This window comes from Rhagoletis pomonella, unplaced genomic scaffold (genome assembly GCF_013731165.1).
Source record: "Rhagoletis pomonella isolate Grant_MI unplaced genomic scaffold, Rhpom_1.0 Rhpom_scaffold_00005, whole genome shotgun sequence".
NCBI classification, from domain to species: Eukaryota; Metazoa; Arthropoda; class Insecta; order Diptera; family Tephritidae; genus Rhagoletis; species Rhagoletis pomonella.
In genome coordinates, this window is record NW_023458559.1 from 75,748,654 (window position 1) to 75,767,036 (window position 18,383).

General features: G+C 36.6%; 4 protein-coding genes across 17 annotated transcripts in view; all 4 read right to left on the minus strand.

Annotated features, from left to right (window-relative positions):
* The window catches only part of LOC118739585 (2-(3-amino-3-carboxypropyl)histidine synthase subunit 1-like), a 180,935-nt gene that overhangs the window by 15,259 nt on the left and 147,293 nt on the right, over positions 1 to 18,383 (minus strand). The window lies entirely within an intron of this gene.
* On the minus strand, positions 5,817 to 8,531 carry LOC118739583 (dynein intermediate chain 3, ciliary-like). 2 transcript variants are annotated; one of them, XM_036470995.1, is made up of 5 exons: positions 7,004 to 8,531; positions 6,770 to 6,948; positions 6,460 to 6,697; positions 6,025 to 6,244; positions 5,817 to 5,952 (listed from the first exon to the last, which is right to left on the minus strand). In XM_036470995.1, exons 1-5 carry the CDS (start codon positions 8,072 to 8,074, stop codon positions 5,903 to 5,905), a joined length of 1,758 nt encoding a protein of 585 aa, XP_036326888.1. In that variant the 5' UTR covers positions 8,075 to 8,531; the 3' UTR covers positions 5,817 to 5,902. The 2 variants fall into 2 exon arrangements, with proteins under 2 accessions (XP_036326888.1, XP_036326889.1); XM_036470996.1 differs by having other exon boundaries at positions 6,021 to 6,244; positions 7,004 to 8,074.
* Positions 10,268 to 13,400, minus strand: LOC118739594 (dynein intermediate chain 3, ciliary-like). The gene is made up of 2 exons (XM_036471023.1): positions 11,750 to 13,400; positions 10,268 to 10,877 (listed from the first exon to the last, which is right to left on the minus strand). Exons 1-2 carry the CDS (start codon positions 13,352 to 13,354, stop codon positions 10,329 to 10,331), a joined length of 2,154 nt encoding a protein of 717 aa, XP_036326916.1. The 5' UTR covers positions 13,355 to 13,400; the 3' UTR covers positions 10,268 to 10,328.
* Positions 17,327 to 18,383, minus strand: part of LOC118739589 (F-box only protein 32-like) — a 159,046-nt gene continuing 157,989 nt past the window's right edge. For all 13 annotated transcript variants that reach the window (XM_036471018.1, XM_036471017.1, XM_036471015.1 and 10 more), the window contains one exon: positions 17,327 to 18,302. In XM_036471018.1, the coding sequence (XP_036326911.1) occupies positions 17,913 to 18,302 (390 nt within the window). In that variant the 3' untranslated portion in view covers positions 17,327 to 17,912. The remainder of the gene's footprint in view (positions 18,303 to 18,383) is intronic.

The window sequence follows — 18,383 nt, forward strand, 5'->3', positions numbered from 1 at the left end:
TGAAAATTAGGCAAATAGTAAAATCGGCTAAAAACGGCTAACTTTTTCTTACAAACCGGCTAACAAATCGGCTGCCGGCTAGATCGAATTTTCTCCGGCTAGTTGCTATCAAAACCGGCTAAATCTAGCCGGAAAACGGCTAAAATGGCAACGCTGCATCTAACACTCTCTACAATCAAAAAAAAAAAAACGAAGCAACTTGTGGAATCAGCTGTTTGTATTTAGTACCGACACGCTAATGAAAATTAAATTTTTAACACAATGACACGACACTGCATGAATATGCCTTTATTTTTTATATGCTTGCAGTTTTCATTAGGTAAATTAAAAATTAATGCTGCGATTTCTATAAATAATTCGCGAAATTTTGCCAAAATGAGCACAACGCACGCGGACAAATGTTAAAACATGAGTCAAAGCTGTCACTTTGCTGTCTCTGATAACGAGCGGTGTTGGATAACGAAATTAATCAAATGAAGACTTGGTACATTTATCGCAGGGATGATTTGAGAAAAATTTCCAGCTCAGCGTATTTACATGAACCAAAAATACAAGATCACGCAAGAACGTGACGTTGTATTTGTAACTGGTTTTTAGAAAAAAGTTTGCGAAAGCGGGTTCGGGAACAAATGCACAAACACTACAGTTCTCGAATTAAAAAAAAAAAAAAATACGATCGATAAAGACCATTGAGGTGAACAGAACGATATATATATTTTTTTGGGGGAAACAACAACTACAACAATTATTAAAGGCCTACGCAAAAAGAAGTTTATATACAAATACACTGTATACTTTTTTTCCACATTAATTCGATTTTTGTTAAAACTATAAAAGGTATATATATAAATATGTATATAAAATTAAAGAGAATGAAATTTCCTATCACATGACATTAAAACTTTCCAAATTCTTGAAGAGTTTTTCGAGAAATATTAATGACCTTTAATAATTGTTGTACTTTTTGTTTCCCAAAAATAAATATATATATATATCGTTACGCTCACCTCAATGATCTCCATCGATCCCAATATGAATTTTTTTTATTTGAGAATTGTAGGTATTCTACATTTATGCCGCGAGTTCGTCAGCTGAGTGTTTGTTTACATCACAAGCACAACTGAAGAAGAGTTGATTCAACATGACAACATATTCTAAAGCGTTTTAATGAATAATTTTACCTAAATTGTGGGCTTGAAGTGGCTGCCATTAAGGGCCGGTTATATGCATGGAATCGAAGTCGTCGATAACGATGTTTAACCGCAGATTAGTGTTAACCAGACATTGAGTAACCGGCCCTAATTTTGGTTAATGTTGGTTTTCGTTGTTTTCTTTGCATTGTTTAATTTTCTTTCGTTTTCCAGTGAAACAAGATGGCGTAGAACCCGCTCAAAAAATCGACTTTATTCACTCTTTTCTTGCGTGATCTTGTGTCTTTCGTTCATGGCGTATTTGCATGTCATGCCTTTGGCAATTCTTCTTACCCCAAGGAAACTAGTTGGCAACGCCGCGTTGTGGTTTGTCGTAGAGCTGTCAATAATCAATCGATGTTTTACGATAGTCTTAAGGGTGACGATCGATAGTATCGACCCATTTCAAATGTTTTTCTGAATCACTTTATTTTTCGTTATCTTGCTTTTATAAATTTGTTTATTTTAGCGGCTCACGGTTGCATTTTAGTATCGAGAAATATTGCTAGAAATTCAATCGCCATGTAAACAGTCAAAAAGCGATTTCAGAAATTTTCCCTGCAATTCGCCTTCGGAAAAAAATTCTTTCGAGTGAGACTTTACATGCAAGGCGCCAATGCTCATGCAACTGCTTTCTGTAATTTCTCAAATAATATTTGATAACGTCATTTTTTAATCTGTTGTTTCATTCACACACATGGTTTCATTCCGTTTCATTCACATGGCGGCGGAAAAATGACGTCACTGCAAAAAAAAAAATTTTCTTGCACACCGTCCTGGGTGATCTTTATTCGTTCTCTCATGAAATGCTGCCAATTTTTGTTCTCTTTGAACCAATGCGTGCAAATATCAAAAGCGCTAGGAAAGAGAATACGCTATCAATGAAACGATAGTGGCTAGTACTAAAACTATCGATAGTTATTTCAAGTGAACGATAAAAGTTGCGTTCCAGATGCTTCACGATTTGCAGGTTTTTACAGGAAGTCGTTCCAGGTGATTACCTCCCATAAGGTTTATTAATGGAGAAAACAGCTGTTCCTGCAAATCGTGAATATCGTGAAGCATCTGGAACACAATTAATATTGTCCATAGTTGGACAGCTCTAGTTTGTCGTTAAATTATCGTTAATTGGTTAATGTAGTATGTACATGCATTGCGTTTTTACAAAATATATTTTGGCTGCATTTCTTTATTCATTCTGTACATTTGGAATAAACTTTTTTGTTTACTTATTCTTTAGAATATTCCTGATGATATGCTAACGTATATTTCAAACGTATTCTGTTTGTTCCGGCTGTGAAATGAGATTATCCGGAATGCAAAGAAACGCAGCCTATATTTGATGTAGAATTCGGAGTCCTATCTTCTGTAAATTTGAAAAAAAAACTAGACTTAACAAATTTTCGTTCTTAAGCAACATAGAGTGGAAGCCAAACCGAAGATGAAAATGAAGACGATCCCACGATAGACGGGTCTACGTAAACGGAGCGACCCAGATTCATATCTGGCGTAATATGTATGATCATAAGATGTTGTGCATGTTATCGATTGCAAACCATTCGCGTCCAGCTTCGTCTTCATCTTCAGCTGTACTTCCACTCTGTTTGAAACTTAAGGCTGGCTATGCTCGCACGGTGCGTAAAATTAACTTTTTATGACAAAATCTTATCTGGGGAAACGCGAAATAAATGAAACGGTATTTAGGTTATGTAGACTGGAAAATAAACGAAAAATAGTCGGGAAAATGCCTTGACCTTTAAATTCTTCAAAAAATAGAGGATTTTTAAATATATTCCTGCTTTTCCTGATTAAAAAGGTTCGAAAATACATGCATATAATTTTGCTATTGGTGGAGGAAATTTATTCCATTGGTCCAAGAAGAGAACCGAAAAATACATTATGTCTTATCCTGAGTAGAGGTTTACGTTGTTGTTGTTGTTGTAACAGCATACAAACTGCCCAAAGACTTTTTGGGGAGTGTTGCTGGAGTAACAGTCCTTGGCCAGATATAAATCTGGGTCGTTCCGGTTACGTAGACCCGACTGTCGTGGGAACGGTTGTTGTTGTAACAGCATTCGAACTCCCCAAAGACTTTTTGGGCAGTGTTGCTGGAGTGACAGTCCTTGGCCAGATATAAATCTGGGTCGTTCCGGTTACGTAGACCCGACTGTCGTGGGAACGGTTGTAGAGGTTTACGTCGACAGGCTTTGTGGCGGCGGCGTTCTCAACTGTAAAAAGAAACGGCGACGCCGGTGCGACTCGAAACCCTGGCGCAACTGAACATAAGACAGATTCCACAGAACCATGTCATCTCGGCAGCATTAGGTATTTGCCATGCCAATTAAGTATATAATTATATTTAGTTCGTTCTTGAAGTAATTTTGAATTTAAATATTGTTACTTCCTACTTGAATTAAAATGTTGAGTGCCTGATGGATGGGCAAACAGAAAAAGGTCTGAGGTACATACATATAAGATTTCTTTGCTCTCTACAGATCCCTGTTTTTTATTTACATTTAAAGAAATTAATAAATTGAAAAAGTTAAGATATTGAAGTAGTTTAAGTCGCTGTTAATTAATTTTTGTAATAATCTTACCTACCGTTATGTTATTACGGTGTTCTTACGATTTTTGCCGGGCTTTAGATTTGCCTTCACTTTGAAAATAACGTTGGCCAGCTTTTTTCCTACAGTTTAACCCATCATCTTCCACCAGAATGGACTTTTTCGAACTACTGTTAAAGAAAATGGCTTATAGATGGTTAAATTTTCCACTAAAATATTAAGCGCCAAATTTTACTAAGGGTCACCGAAAACGTAAATCTTCTGCGGATTAATACCGAATAGTAAATATCAGAAACTCAGGATAAGAAAGAATACAGATTTTCACCAAAAAGAGGAAACTTTAACCCTGTGTAGAAAATATTGCGATACGATGGAGCAAACCCTTCCTGGGTTTTAACTACCACTTATGAATGCCAACATTATTGTCACGCATCTACCTAGTACTTATATACGTCTGAGGGACTCCAGCATAAAACAACTTATGCTTGTAAAAATAACCAAACCAAGGTTCTGCTTTTATTTAAAAGTCTGTTTAAAGAATATTCAACTCGTTACTGTGGTGTAGTGATAAGCAGTGCGCGCTTCCACTCCGCAACGCCTGGGTTCAAGCCCTGGTCAAAGCAACATCGCAAAAAATATAGAAAAAAAGGTTTTTTATTAACAGCGGTCGTCCCCCGGCAGGCAATGGCAAACCTCCGAATGTATTTCTGCCATGAAAAACAGCTTCTCATAAAAATGCAATCGCCGTTCGGAGTCGACGTAAAACTGTAGGTCCCTCCGCTTTGTGTGACAACATCAAAGCGCACGCCGCAAATCGGAGGCGAAGCTCGGCCAAACACTAACATATGTGTAAGCACCAATCTATTATTATTATTAAAGAAAAAAAGACACAAGAAAATTAACTGTTTTTGTTTTATCTCCAATAATTGAGGTGTTAGATGCAATAAGGTCTTTTATGTTAAAACTGCTTTCTGACAATTACAACTACACAAAAAAATTGCCGATTACCAGTCTTTGGCCCTTATTTTACTGTAATAAATGCTTTCTGCCGAAAAACGTTTTTCCATGTTTTTTTTTCTGAGTTAGGCCTTGTTGGAAAAATAAAGGAGTTCTCTTTTAAAAGTGTAATTTTATTTAGTAAAATAGCTTTATTTATTACGCTCCTTGAAACGATCAGTCTTATCATGAGTTTCATTTTCCCCGAAGCGGTTCACTTTTCACTTTTGGTTTCCATGTATTTACAATGGGCGGAATAAAATTTTTCAAGTGAATTCTTTCTGGGCGAAACTCAGGATAAGACAGGATGTGTTTCAATGTGCATACATCATTAAAATTTTGTACAAAATTCCTTAGGCGCCGAACGTCGCCTTTGTGTTTCCTTAACTCGGTGGCGGCGCGTGAGGAATGACCAAAAACTGCGGCGACGGCGGTGTGAACCTCTAATCCTGAGTTTCGCTCGAAAAAAATTCACCCAAAAATTTTTGTTCCACCCTGTAAGACAGAATCAAAAATTTTACTTTTGAAGGCCTTTTAAAGGTCGGAATGAAAAATTACCTTGACCATAGAACTGACTTAACAAGCAAGATTTTTAATTTTTTGTACTTAAAAACAGCTGGCAATGAACTTAAAAAGCTAAAATATATTTTTCGAGACTCGTGACTATGTGTATCGATTCATTGACGGAAGCACAGCACAAATATAAGTTACCTACTGCTTTAAAGTTAAAAAAGAGAAAACTCAAACTTTTTTGAATGAATTTGTTTGTTATCAAAAAGAAAATTTTTGATTATTCAATAATAAACTTTCAACATATAAAACTTAAAATTTAATCCAAATATATTTACTCATTAAAATATCATATATGTAATTGATATAGTAATATATTAAATCAACGCGATTATTTTCCTGAATTTTCAATCTCTAAAACCCGATCCCTAACGAGCCTTTTGATGACTTCCTTACGTCTGCTGATGGATTTAAAAAATTAATATTAAACATAAAACATTTTTTTTAATATCATCAAAGTTAACCAACTTTATTTTCACTTTAAACGTACATTTGTTTTAACTCAGCAACTATACTTACTAAATTTATCGATAATTTTGCTAACGGTACGCATTTCTTTAAGTCCATAAACGCAATAATTTTTCAAGTCCGTGCACTGTCTATTTCAGATGCCTCAGCTTCCTCCGCATCCTCTGTAATTGATAAAAACATTGTTCCACAATCATGCCAATAATTAAAAAAAAACTCCTTGAATGATCACCTACGCTTGTTACCCGGAATGCGACTCAAACGTTCTTGTTCCACGGCTGCAAAATATTCGGACACCGCTTGTTCACAAGCATCCTTAAATGGTGCAACATTTACGCGACCATTGAGCATTGTGAGATCACCTTGATCTTGGCCTTGATTAGTCTTAACTTTCAATTTAATCTCACGCGATTTGGCTTCTAAAATTTTTTCTCGGCGATTTTCACGCTCGAACATCTATAGAAGATAAAACTAGTTCAAAACCATTAACTCAAAATCTAAAATCAATGGAAATTTATCGATAAATAATAATCGTGTAAAGATTTATCAATAGATTCTAAAACTTATGGAAATTTGTGAAAGTTTAAAAACAAATAATCTCAGTTGCTTTTGATTTCATTAATTTCTCCCTTTCTCAAATTTAAAAGCCTCTCTTTCTTTACTCCACTTACCGCCGTCAACAATGGCTTATCATTCTTTGCCGACATTACCATATTATCCGATACCTCTATGAGAAAAGTGGCACCCAACTTACTGCCGCAACTGACGAATTTTCCATTTTCATTTGTACGCACACAATGGAGTGGCTCATCGCATACTTTAACTGTTAGCACTGGCTGATTTTGTTGCTGCAAAAGATCCCACGTATCCAGCACGCCATCCATGCGTGTTATAAAAAACTGGGATACCCTAACAAAATCATATATAAGTATGTAGATTATTATCGATTATCATTACAATTCCATTCCGTTCTATGTATACTTCGTATAACTCCAAGCGCCATCCGTCAGCATAGCATCGCTATTTTTAGTCCAAATTATGGAGCTTTCGCGGCAGTCTTCAGACCAAATGCGCGCACACCAATCACCTACGGTTAGGAAATTCTTTACAAAGGCAGGATTGCGTGTTATAGCGTACACTGGACCCAGGTGACACATCATCTGAAAAGAGCGTAATTCAAGCGAAATGTATTCATCTTACACATCCATGTCATACCCTTATCTGTATCTTCTCCATTGGCGTTTTGCCTTTGCGATTGCACGAGAACAGCATACCCATTTCGGTGCCAGCCATAAAACGCGTGGGTATCGTTGTTTCATACTCCAATACAGAAACCCCAAATGAACGTCCCAAATCTTGTTCGTCTGTACGCACTGGATCCATTAACAGCTTATCTAGCGGTTCACTTAATTTTCGTGTATCCCACCATAAAACTTGCCCATCCGAACCGCCAGAAAAGAATTCTGTGCCACTTTTCGAGTTGTTCCATAGCACCGAGTTAACGGGGTCACGATGACATATTTCACGTTCACTTATCATTACCGGATATTTTCCGTATCTTGTATCCCAAGCAGCTACTTGGCCATTGTACATACCACTAACCAAACTTGTAGGATCTTTTTGATTATATTCAAGGCATACACACGGTACTTTTGGTTCCAGCGTGAGAAAAGGCTCATTGGGATTTTCGATTTCCCAAATGTATGAGTTACAACGCTGACCTGTTTTATCACCTTGAAATTTCATATCGCAATGACTAACAGCCATTTTGATGCCACCATCCGGCGACCATGAAAGGTGTGTGACAGGCACCTTAAGAGGATTGGGATCACGATAAACATTGACAGTACGTGAGCGGCATGGTTCCGGTAGAGGTGCAGGATCTAAATCCTCGAAATAATTTTCGTAAATATTCACCGCATTATTTTGGTGTATATAATGTTCCATTGGTTTGGTGAGATTCATTACTTGCGTTATATAATTTTCATCCTTTTCAATTTTACGTTTATAACGGACCGTTTGCTCTGGATCGGACAGAGTAATATCCTTGGGCCAACCACCTTCATTGTGCGTGATGCCTACATGTTTGTATGTAGCACGCTCGGTGTTGGCCTCACTCAGCGCCATTTGTCGGGTGAATTGTGTATAGCGATCCACTGGATTCTTAAGTATATAGTTCTTGGCAAGCTCCTGTGAAGAGTTCTCCGAGAAGATAACTACATCGTTGTCGCTAAATTGTGCATGAGCTCCAAACGTGCGGCGTTCTTTCTTAAAAGTAAACTCCATTTTGGCAATTTGTGTAGTTTCGAAACAGTAAAAAATTAAAAACAAAATAAAATTTAACGACTGCTGAATACCACTGTAGGAACTGTTAATTCGATACTAAAGTGTCAACTATATCTGCATGGCAACGTGGCACACACAACCGCGTTGTCAACCATATTTCACTAACTTACTTGGCAGCACTGCGCTAACGGCTAATTGATAAAAGCGATTCTTCCGTGTCCGCTATTTTTCGCGATTAACACACAAGTATTTATTCATTTCACTGCAGGTCAATGATGGACAAGGACGCTTAAACAAACACAACTATCGCGATGTTGATGCCTTTTGCGAGTTGCATAATTTCCGACGCGTGCCACATAAGCCACTCTGCAGTGCTCTCAATTTGCACGTTGTGCGCTGCAGCATAATGGAAAATAATGCAAAAGAGCAATTTATTGACTTGTTGGTTTTAGTGGCTGCTCAGTGTCCGGTCGAAGAAGTGCGAAGTAAGCGCAACGGTGCAATTTTAAATTGTCTTGAGCTAATTGTTATCGATAGCAGCTATGCTGATGCTGTTGTGATGACCATTTGGCAGCCTGACTGGATACAACGGGCGTAACATTAGCTTCGTTCCCCACGCTTTCCGGGCTGCTCCGGTAACTAGAGAGTAAAAATAAGTTACTCTTTCACAAGTGTCAAAAATGTGCCAACACGTGCCAAAAGTGCCCAGAGCGTGAGGAACGCAAAAAAACCACATTTCGTGCCCGGAATCAACATATCAGCTCTAAACAATGATTTTACGTGTATTTATCTTATATGGCTAATAAAATTACCAAATAACTACATTTTCTGAAAATTCTGTGATATTTTCCACTTTTGCTTTTATAAAATTTGCTTTCGGATTTAAACAACAACAGCAGTTATTTCAAATTGCCCTTTTGCACATTTGTGCCCGGAAAAAAAGTCCGGGCTGTTTCGTGCACAAAGAAGAAGATATTTACGATCCAAAAGTGGAACGTATTCGCTCTCTATTACCCATTTTTCTAGCGTGAGGAACGCTTTCTGGGCTGCTTTGGGCACCCGTGGGTACCCGCGGGCTCGTGTGGAACAAACCTATTATTAGGAAGCGATGCGCACAGTCGTGCATTTAATCGAGGTCAAGTTGGGATATTCAGAATTTTACAAAAGTAGCAGAAGGAAGGATATAAATGGAAATACCTGATGAATCACTTTGAGGTGAAGTTGGCTGTGCGTATAGCGAGCGCTGTGCGACGACAAATGAGTGTGCTCGTGGTGGAAATGAGAGCTGTAGAAATACCAGAATTAGCAGCAAAGATGTGCGTGTTTTAAATGAAATTAACAAATGTATTTACGCGCCTGAGCCATTGATGCCAGATTGTGGGTAATTTCCCTATTTGAGGGATATTTTGCATCAAAAATTATTAAAAGGGAAAAAAAGGACATTTCATATAAATAAGGGATTTTCTTTTGACGAAGTTATTGTTGCATAATTGATCAAAATTCAAGAATATTCGACATTTTTACGTAATTAATCGTTCTGAAGATGTGATGTGGAGTGAAATGGCATATAATTGTTAAAAAGTATAAGGACAATTTCGAAAATTTTCTTACGTTAACCAATGCAAGCGCTGAGTAAGAAAGGATCTTTTCAGTTGTAACTGGTGTTTCATGTAAAAAGCGGAACATTTTATCTGATGAAATGTTAAATAGCACATGAATGTGCTTCAATTTTAAAGTCACAAAAAAATTCTTTTAGGCCCTTAGTGAGTGAGCAAAAACATGAAAGTGAAAAAATGAATGAGTGAAAAAAATGCAGAAAAAGAGGTTTTTTCTTAACAGCGGTCGGCCCTCGGCAGGCAATGGCAAACCTCCGAGTGTATTCCTACCATGAAAAACTGCTTCTCATAAAAATGCACTCGCCATTCGGAGTCGGCGTAAAACTGTAGGTCCCTCCCCTTTGTGTGACAACATCAAGGGGACTGCCACAAATTGGAAGAAAAGCACATATGTGTAAGCGCCAAACTATTATTATTATTTTATATGAATCTTACTTCTTTACTACTGAAACATGTATATGTTTAAACTCGTTGGGAATTTTGTGGGATAAATTTTCAAGATGTGGGTAATTGAGGGATTTTTTCCCCATTTTCGTGGGATTTTTAACAGAGAATGTCTGGCATCACTGGCCTGAGCCCTTTTTGTATAAACATACAAAAGCAGTATTTTTAAGGAGTTGAAAATAAAAACAAATATCTTAGTTATCTGCATCTGCCATACGCCTCAAGACTTTTATGCGTTTATCACCAACAGCTGCTTCTTTGTCGTCTGCAACGGCAGCACCTGCTCCTCCGGGTGCTCCAGCACCAGCTTTATCACCAGCACCTGCTATACCAGCAGCGCCATCGGCCGCACCAGCTGCACCTGCAGCGGAGCTATTGACAAGTCCCTCAGCTTTAACTCCGGCTATTTCTCCTGCAGTTAGTCCCTCTAAATCTTCTTTCGTCAACATACCATCCTTTTCAAAATCAGTGCGTTCCATTATGAATTGACGCTCCTGCCGCTTCTTATCAATATTGAATGTGCTGTCTTTGAAAATTTTCAACATGTCCTTAAACTCGGTATCATTTTCTATTATCTGTAAAAATTGATCCGGATCATCAGGATCGAATTGCACTATCACGTCCAATTCATTTTCGCGCAGTTTGGCTTGTTCAGTTTCATATAGCTCTGTTTTATGTTTAAGCTTAATTTCCTCAACGCGACCGTCCAGCAGCTTGCAATGTTGTAGCTCGCGCTCGAAAAGCTAAAAATGGAATATCATTTAGTCGAGCTTTGAATAAATCGTTATGATTGGTACCAGCGAAGAGAAAAATGTTGCTGAGCGTTTTAAGTTTTCTACTAATTTTATATGACCTCTTAAACCTCTTTGCGCGTTGTTATCAAACCTCAATGAGCAGAGAGAGCTTTTATTTGCGCACTGCAGTAAAGAATTTACAGAAAACTTAAAAACCTGCACGCGGAAAAGGTAATGGTGCCCGTTACGTATATAAAGTCAGATCAGAGAGAACATCCATACAAAATGTTTATAAAGCATTTGCCGCGGACGTTGTTGTCTAGTACAGTCACGACCAAATCATCAAATTTTTTGAGCTTTATATACATTTTATATGAAGGCGCAGAAAGTACTCGTAAAAGCTCTCTCTCTGATCGTCATTGGTCTACGACGGAGATGGGAACAGCCTTGCCTGCGGGCAAATCTCTTTTAAGCTTTCTATACATTTCATGCAGACGCATGAAGAGTAAAATTATCTCTGCCCATGGTTGTTCTAGGAATTGCTCAGTTCTATTTAAGATATAAATCTATATATAGGAAGTGTTAAGACATTAAAGATTAGCTACGCTATTTGATGTTTAGAACAAAGTCAATATGGTCGTTAGGCGACCGAAAAACTTTTGGACTCCCGTACACCTCTTAATTATTATAAATCGCTAAATGACCCCTCAGAGCTGCTATGAGCGTTTCGCCTTCGTAGCTAGAACACGTAATAGCTCTTCCAGAGTTTAAAAGCTACTTCATACAACAGTTGGCTGGATTTTAAATTTTGCTGTTCGGAGTTCCAACTCACCCCTTACAATGTTTTCTCACCTAGTTTTGCAGTTCACTTTATGACTTACCGCCATCAAAAGAGCTTTATCCTTAGCCGCACTCTGTCTCAAAGCAGGATCCATTTCGAATAGTTGTACATCGCCATTTTCCAAGCCCACCGACAAATATTTCCCATCTGGTCGAAATTTCACGTACTTTACGGGCCGCTTTAACTTCAGCGTGAATATCGGTTTTCGTTGATGCAATAATAAGTCCCAAAAGTCAACTTCCCCTTTAGCGTCTCCCGTGACAAAGAGTGAGCATCGCGATGGACTCCAAGTTCCACACAACATTTCGTTCTTCTTTTTCATTAGCAGCGTTGTGGGAGCGCCTTTACATTCTTCCGCCCAGATTTTTACACACCAATCGGCGGCAATAAGAAAATTTTTTACAAAAAATGGATTGCGCTCAATAGTGCGCACCGGCCCCGAGAAGAGTCGATAGTTGGCGATTAGCACCTCAGTTGGCACCATACCTTTGCGATTTCCAATAAACACGTAACCCTGATCGCTGGCAATGATGTAGCGCACAGGAATAGTATATTCGAATTCTAAAACCGTTACACCATGTGCCCGCTCGCGCTTCTGCTCATCGGTTAGCTCCGGATCGATCCAGATTTCTTGTAATGGCGTGTTGAGATCGCGTACATCCCAGTATTTTACCGAACCATCGTAGGAGCCGCTATAAAATTCTGAATTCGATTTGGAGTGCACCCAACACAGCGCTGCTGCTTCCTCGCGATGTGCTGCTTCTAAAGGAGATATTTTTATAGCTTTACCGCCATTCCGAGCATCCCAAAGACCCACCATGCCCGAATGCAGACCGGCAGCAATGAAATTTTCATCACGCGGACAGAAATGAGCACGATGCACGGGTTCTGTGGAATCGAGCACTATCTCAGGCTGCAAAGCATTCGCCATATTCCAAACATAGAAAAAGTTCGGATTTATCAAGACAGATCGTGAGGATTCGGTAACTTGTAGTATGCCGGATGGAACAGATGGCGTTGAGTGTAGGTCATCTTCTTCGGTCTTCACGCCTAATGGCGGCGGACGTACCGGTGCAGTAAAGTTAAAGTTAGTGGGTTGCGAAAGAAACCTTTTTTTCTCGTTCGGCATCCAGTCTATTACGGTAATGGGTCGTACGGGTTTCTGTGGATCATGAAATATATTACACTGGCGTGCCTCGAACGGCGTGCGTATATCTTTGCCCAATTCAGGCGGCAGATCGACGAAGAACTCCTGATAGATATTTACAGCACTATTTTGGGCAGTCACATCCATTGATGTGTGTATTAGATTGGTAACTTGCATACCCCAGTTGTCGTCGCGTTCAATCTTCTTGCGGTAACGCATCGTCGACTCTTCATCGTTTATGTTGACTTCGCGCGGCCAGCCACCTTCATAGTGGTACATGCCATGCTCACCGTAAGTGACATTCTCGGTCTCTACCCAGCTAAACGCCATTTGTTCGCTCAGCTGCGTGGTGCGATCCATCGGATTGCGTAGGATGTACGTTGAGCGAATTCGGTGACTAGGCTGTATGCTGAGCATAAGCTGCGTGCGATCGCTCAGTAAGGGCTGACGGCCAAAGCGACGACGCTCACGCGAATAAATATATTGAGTTTGATACATTGGTGCAACTGTTGCAAGGAAGTCAACGAAAAAGTTGAACAAATGTGAAGATTTATAAAAAAAAAAAATAAATTAAAGAAAATATATTCGACAATTGGCAGATGAAAGAATTAAAAATTGTATCAAGGCACATTGAACAGGTAGTATCATCAGAGCAGCTGATTTGATTTTTTTTTTTTCAAATTCTTTGGTCTCGAAAATGTCAAATATTTTCAATTTATTTTCACAAAAATTCTAAATTGTGAAAATCTATTAGCACGAGAAACCTCTTTCCACACAAAACAAGCGATTGAATAGCAGCTTTTGGAACGTTCGCCAACTCAGCAGCACAACCGCTGATTACTGGGCCTTGCAAAAGATGGATCAATGCTTCGAGAAGCGAACGAATTTATTATGAAAGAATGTTGCAACAATTTGAATTTTTTTCCAATAACATTTTTTTATTTTTTGTATTTCACATGGCACGCTTTGATTTATAAGAAAAAAATCAGAAGAATTTTTGACACTTTCGATACCAGAAGCAACAAAAAAATACACGAAAATGTGGTTTTTGCCTGTTTGATATGCCTTGAATTGTATAGAGCAATCATCATGGCGGATTGAATCATGAGCAATCATCATAAAAATATAGCCTTATCATGAGTTTCATTTTCCCCGAACCGAACTCTTGAGCTCATCTGCTCGAAAATATCAGCCCAAAGGTCACACGTCTGCCCCAGAGGTGTGAATAGTATACGACTTAAGTATCACAAAACTACTTTGTTCTGGCGTTGACACAAACTTATACTTTCATAATTAGGGTGAATTGCCATAACTATGTATGTTATCTAAGTAGGGTGTGCTGTCTAATGTAGATCATGTCGGATGATGCCGCGGCAGCTCAGATAGTCAGACAGTGTTGCGGTTTCCAACATAAGATTGATTCGCCTTCTCACAATTAGCCCACTTCCGAACCGGAGTTGGGTTGTTATCCAAAGGATATTTGGAGTAAGCACCAGAGGTCGTGAGCTGCTTAAACCGGATGCAAAAGTATCGTTTTTGGCCACTTCCTGCTGAATGGCTATCAGAAACTTTTCACACATGCGTGGACTTTTGCACCCACAACTACCCTCCATCTCCTATTAGTCTTTTTTTTTTAATTTTATTCTTTTTCAATTTTATTTTAATTTTTTGATCTTATTATTTTGAAAAAGTTTTTTTTCCTTTTGTAAATTTTATTTATTTTTTTTTAATATAATTTTTTATATACTTTTTATAACTTTTAGCTTTTGTTGTTAAAAAAAATATTTTTTTTTTAATTTCAGGTAATTTTTGGGAATATATTCTTTTCTTTGCTTTCTTTATATTTAATTTTTTTCTAATAAAATTTATTTTTATTTTTAAATTGTTTTAAAAAGGATTTTTTTATTTAATTTGATTCTTAGAAATTAAGTACCTTTTTTAATTAATTTTTTTTTAATTTTTTTTCTTGTAACTTTTAATATTTATCTTTTTTTACAAAGAAACAAATTTTTAAATACAAAAAATTCTTTTAATTTACTTTTATTTTATTTTATTTTATTTTTTATTTTTTTTTTATTATTTTGTTTTTATTATAATTTTTTCTTTTTTTAGACATGTCTTTAGTTATAATTTTTTATTGTATATTTTTTATTTCATTTAATTTTTATAAAACCTATTGGAGAAGGAAAACTAAGAGCGGCAAGGAGCTGCGTGAAATATAAGCACCACTGAGCCTTAAGATATCAAGCTTTTGGAAACGATATGTTGTTGCAGCTCTGCTTCGATTTATTCGTAGATCATGTAGTTTTAAAGCAACACAAAATAGCTAAAACACCTTGCAAATTAACTGAAAACTGCACCCAGCCTATTTCCATGCTTGCGAATTACCACTAAAACTCCCCCCTAATTAATATTTCCGTGTTAAAAGTAATTTTTTTTAACTACTATGCGGTAGTATTTGTAAATATAATCATATATTTATGCATATTTTCTGTGTGTTTGTATACATTTGTATGAAAGATCATTCTGGTCAGCTTTTTTTCTTTCTGGAAATCCGCAAATACATTTCTATGTAGCTCATTCTTTACGGTAGGGTTGTATGCATGTATGTGAGTAATTTTTTTGTATGCGCTGTGGACTTAAATTTATTTTTTTAGTGTTTTTTGTTATTAGTTACATTACATACATATTTCTTTCAAATTTTCGCAATAACATTGGCATTAGATTTTAAGTTCTTTTTAATAAATTCTTTATTTTTATTTGCTCAATTTTAGCTAAATCACATTTCTTAGAGTTGTTTGAGTTGCAAAATTTGTGTGGAAAAAAATAATGTATTACAAGAATCGAATATAATTTACATATGTATGTATTAACCAGTAAACAGAATCAGTTGGAAAAACATTTAAAAACTCAATATTAAGAAATGCATGATTCCACTATTTGAAAGCAAAGCAAGTAATTTAGAAATCTAAAATTTTTGACAGGGTCTTAAGCAGTATATGTACACTTGTGGTCAGCTGATTAAGTCAAGTGACATTTTGATTTGTTTTGGCTATTTTTCTTTTGCTTATTTAATGTTTATAACTTTTTTATAAACGTTAAGCACTTTACCTAACCAGCGCCACATAAATCCACATTTCGAATTTCTTACAAAAATTATGAAAATTCCACAAACTTTAACATTTGCACCAAAAAATTTTAAACTTTTAATTCTGAATTAAAAAAAAATATATTGGGCATGCAGTTTTGTACCTCCTTAAATTTTAGTAGGTCTCCCATACAAATGAAATCGGCGAGCATATTTTATATGGAAGAAAATGCACAACACCGTCAGCCAAAAAAATTATTAAAAATCAACGCGATTTCTAGCGTCTCGAAATTTGCACTTTAACCTACTAAAATTTAATGAGCTTCAAAACTGCATACCCAGAATTTTTCTGAAAATTCTGAATAAACGGTTTGAAATTTTCTGGTGCTAATGTTAAAGTTTGAGTTTTCATTTTTGTGCGAAGTTTGAAATGTGGCTTTTTTGTGGGTTGGTTAGGACTTTACTTTACGTTTAAAATCGATTTTGAGAGTGATTTTTGAATTTCCTGTGGACCAACTTTAAATGCAATACTTTACATGTCAATAAACATCTATAAATTATCCCCTGATTATCTGAATCCGGCCTTGTCCATAACCTATAGCTTGGGCTACGAACTGCTACCCCACACAGAATATTTTCGCGATTTAGCCTTATCCACCTATTTAGGATTTTAAGGAAACCTATTATAAGTTCGCTAAGTACTGTTAACTATAGAGCCATGAAAAATGATTTCATGAATAACTTGTTACTTTCAGGGTTACAGAAACTTTAAGCAAAGATTTGTGAAGACTTCCAGCAGGGTCATAACCTGAACTAGGACATTTAGAAATTAAAATTCACTGTTATAGAATGTTTTCATTAAAATAAGTGAAACGATAATTAACCTTTCAAATCTACAGGTTTTTATACACAAATATCTACGTGCAGTACGCCTTCGATTAAAGCAATACCCTAATATTTATCATTAGGAACTCTGTAATTGCCACTTTTCACATAATTTTAGCCTAAGTAAATGCAAATTTTCATCCATAATTTCTTATTAGGGGTATTCTCTGAGTCTTGTATGAATCTTTTTAATGGAATAAACATAATACTGTTACCTAATTTTAAGATGAACAATAATGTTTTATTTTTGCATAGTTTCACATTTAAGGCTCAATACTTTTGTAACTTAGCTATAGCAATCAACCCAATCAATGCAACAGTCCCAAATTTAAGCGATTGCTTTTGCGGAAGGCATACTGCATATGAAGAGCAGTCTAACTCACACTTTCTTCTGGCTTTAGAAATTTGTCGAAGATTAAAAAATTAAATTTCCTGGCCAATTATAATAAAAAAATAAATTGTTTAGAACGAGTAAAGTTAAAAGCAAACACAAAATCTAGTATTTTCAAACATACATGTGTATGCATGTATGTATGTATGATTTTTTATTTGTGAAATGAGTACTTTTTGATGCATGTACTAACGTAGGAATATTTAATTCAGCCGAGTAATCGTTTTTTTTTTTCTATGCATGCTTACGAATCTAAAACATATAATTTTTATGGAACAATGTGGATTGTATAAAAAATTAGAAAGTTGTTGGAAAGATTCACAAATCGCAATAGATCTTACTAAGTAGCTGAATTTCAAATACACACGTACATAAATCTTTTTTTTCAAGTTATCACTGTACTTTGTTTGCCTTATCTAAGTAGTTTCACACTTTTGCATATATATGTATATTTAAATTTTCATCATCTCATTTTTATACTAAGCAGTTTTTTTTAAATTCATAAATATATGTATATAGTTATCTCCATAACTTAATATTCATAGCGCACCAGTTTTCCAGCTGCCTTTAAAATTATCATTTCAAATATCAACAAACCACAATTGCTCTAAACACACTTTTCTTTCGCTTCTTCTGCTTTTTTCGATTTTCCCGTTCCCCAAATGTACTTATTTAGTTTCTTAAAAGCCTATTTACAATGAGAAATATTTTAGAAATTGTGCCGGTGGCACTGGCTGTGCCACCACCAACTGACCACCGCCCGCCGCATCTTCCAATCGCTGCTTGTAATCGGGCATTTCATCGGCAATGCATGGATGGCCCTCAGATGGCCAGAATAAACAGGAACATATGCGGCATAGTTCCAGCACTTCGGCAAATTGATAGTCATCATTAACGCCATAGGTGCGTCTCAAATGATGATAGATCTTTTTCCAGTCCTTTACCTCGTTCATTAGTTTAATATTATTAAGATCCAGTATTAAGTTTATTTGATGTTGTTTGAAGTGGAAGCGACATAGTTCGCGCCAAATGCGTTGCTCCGAAATGAGTGAGGCCATGGTTTGCCAGGCATTGGCGGAGGCCTAAAGTTTAGAGAGATAATTGTATTGGATTAGTTTTCATTGATGTATTTAGGAACGCTTATGTATGTATATAAAATGGTG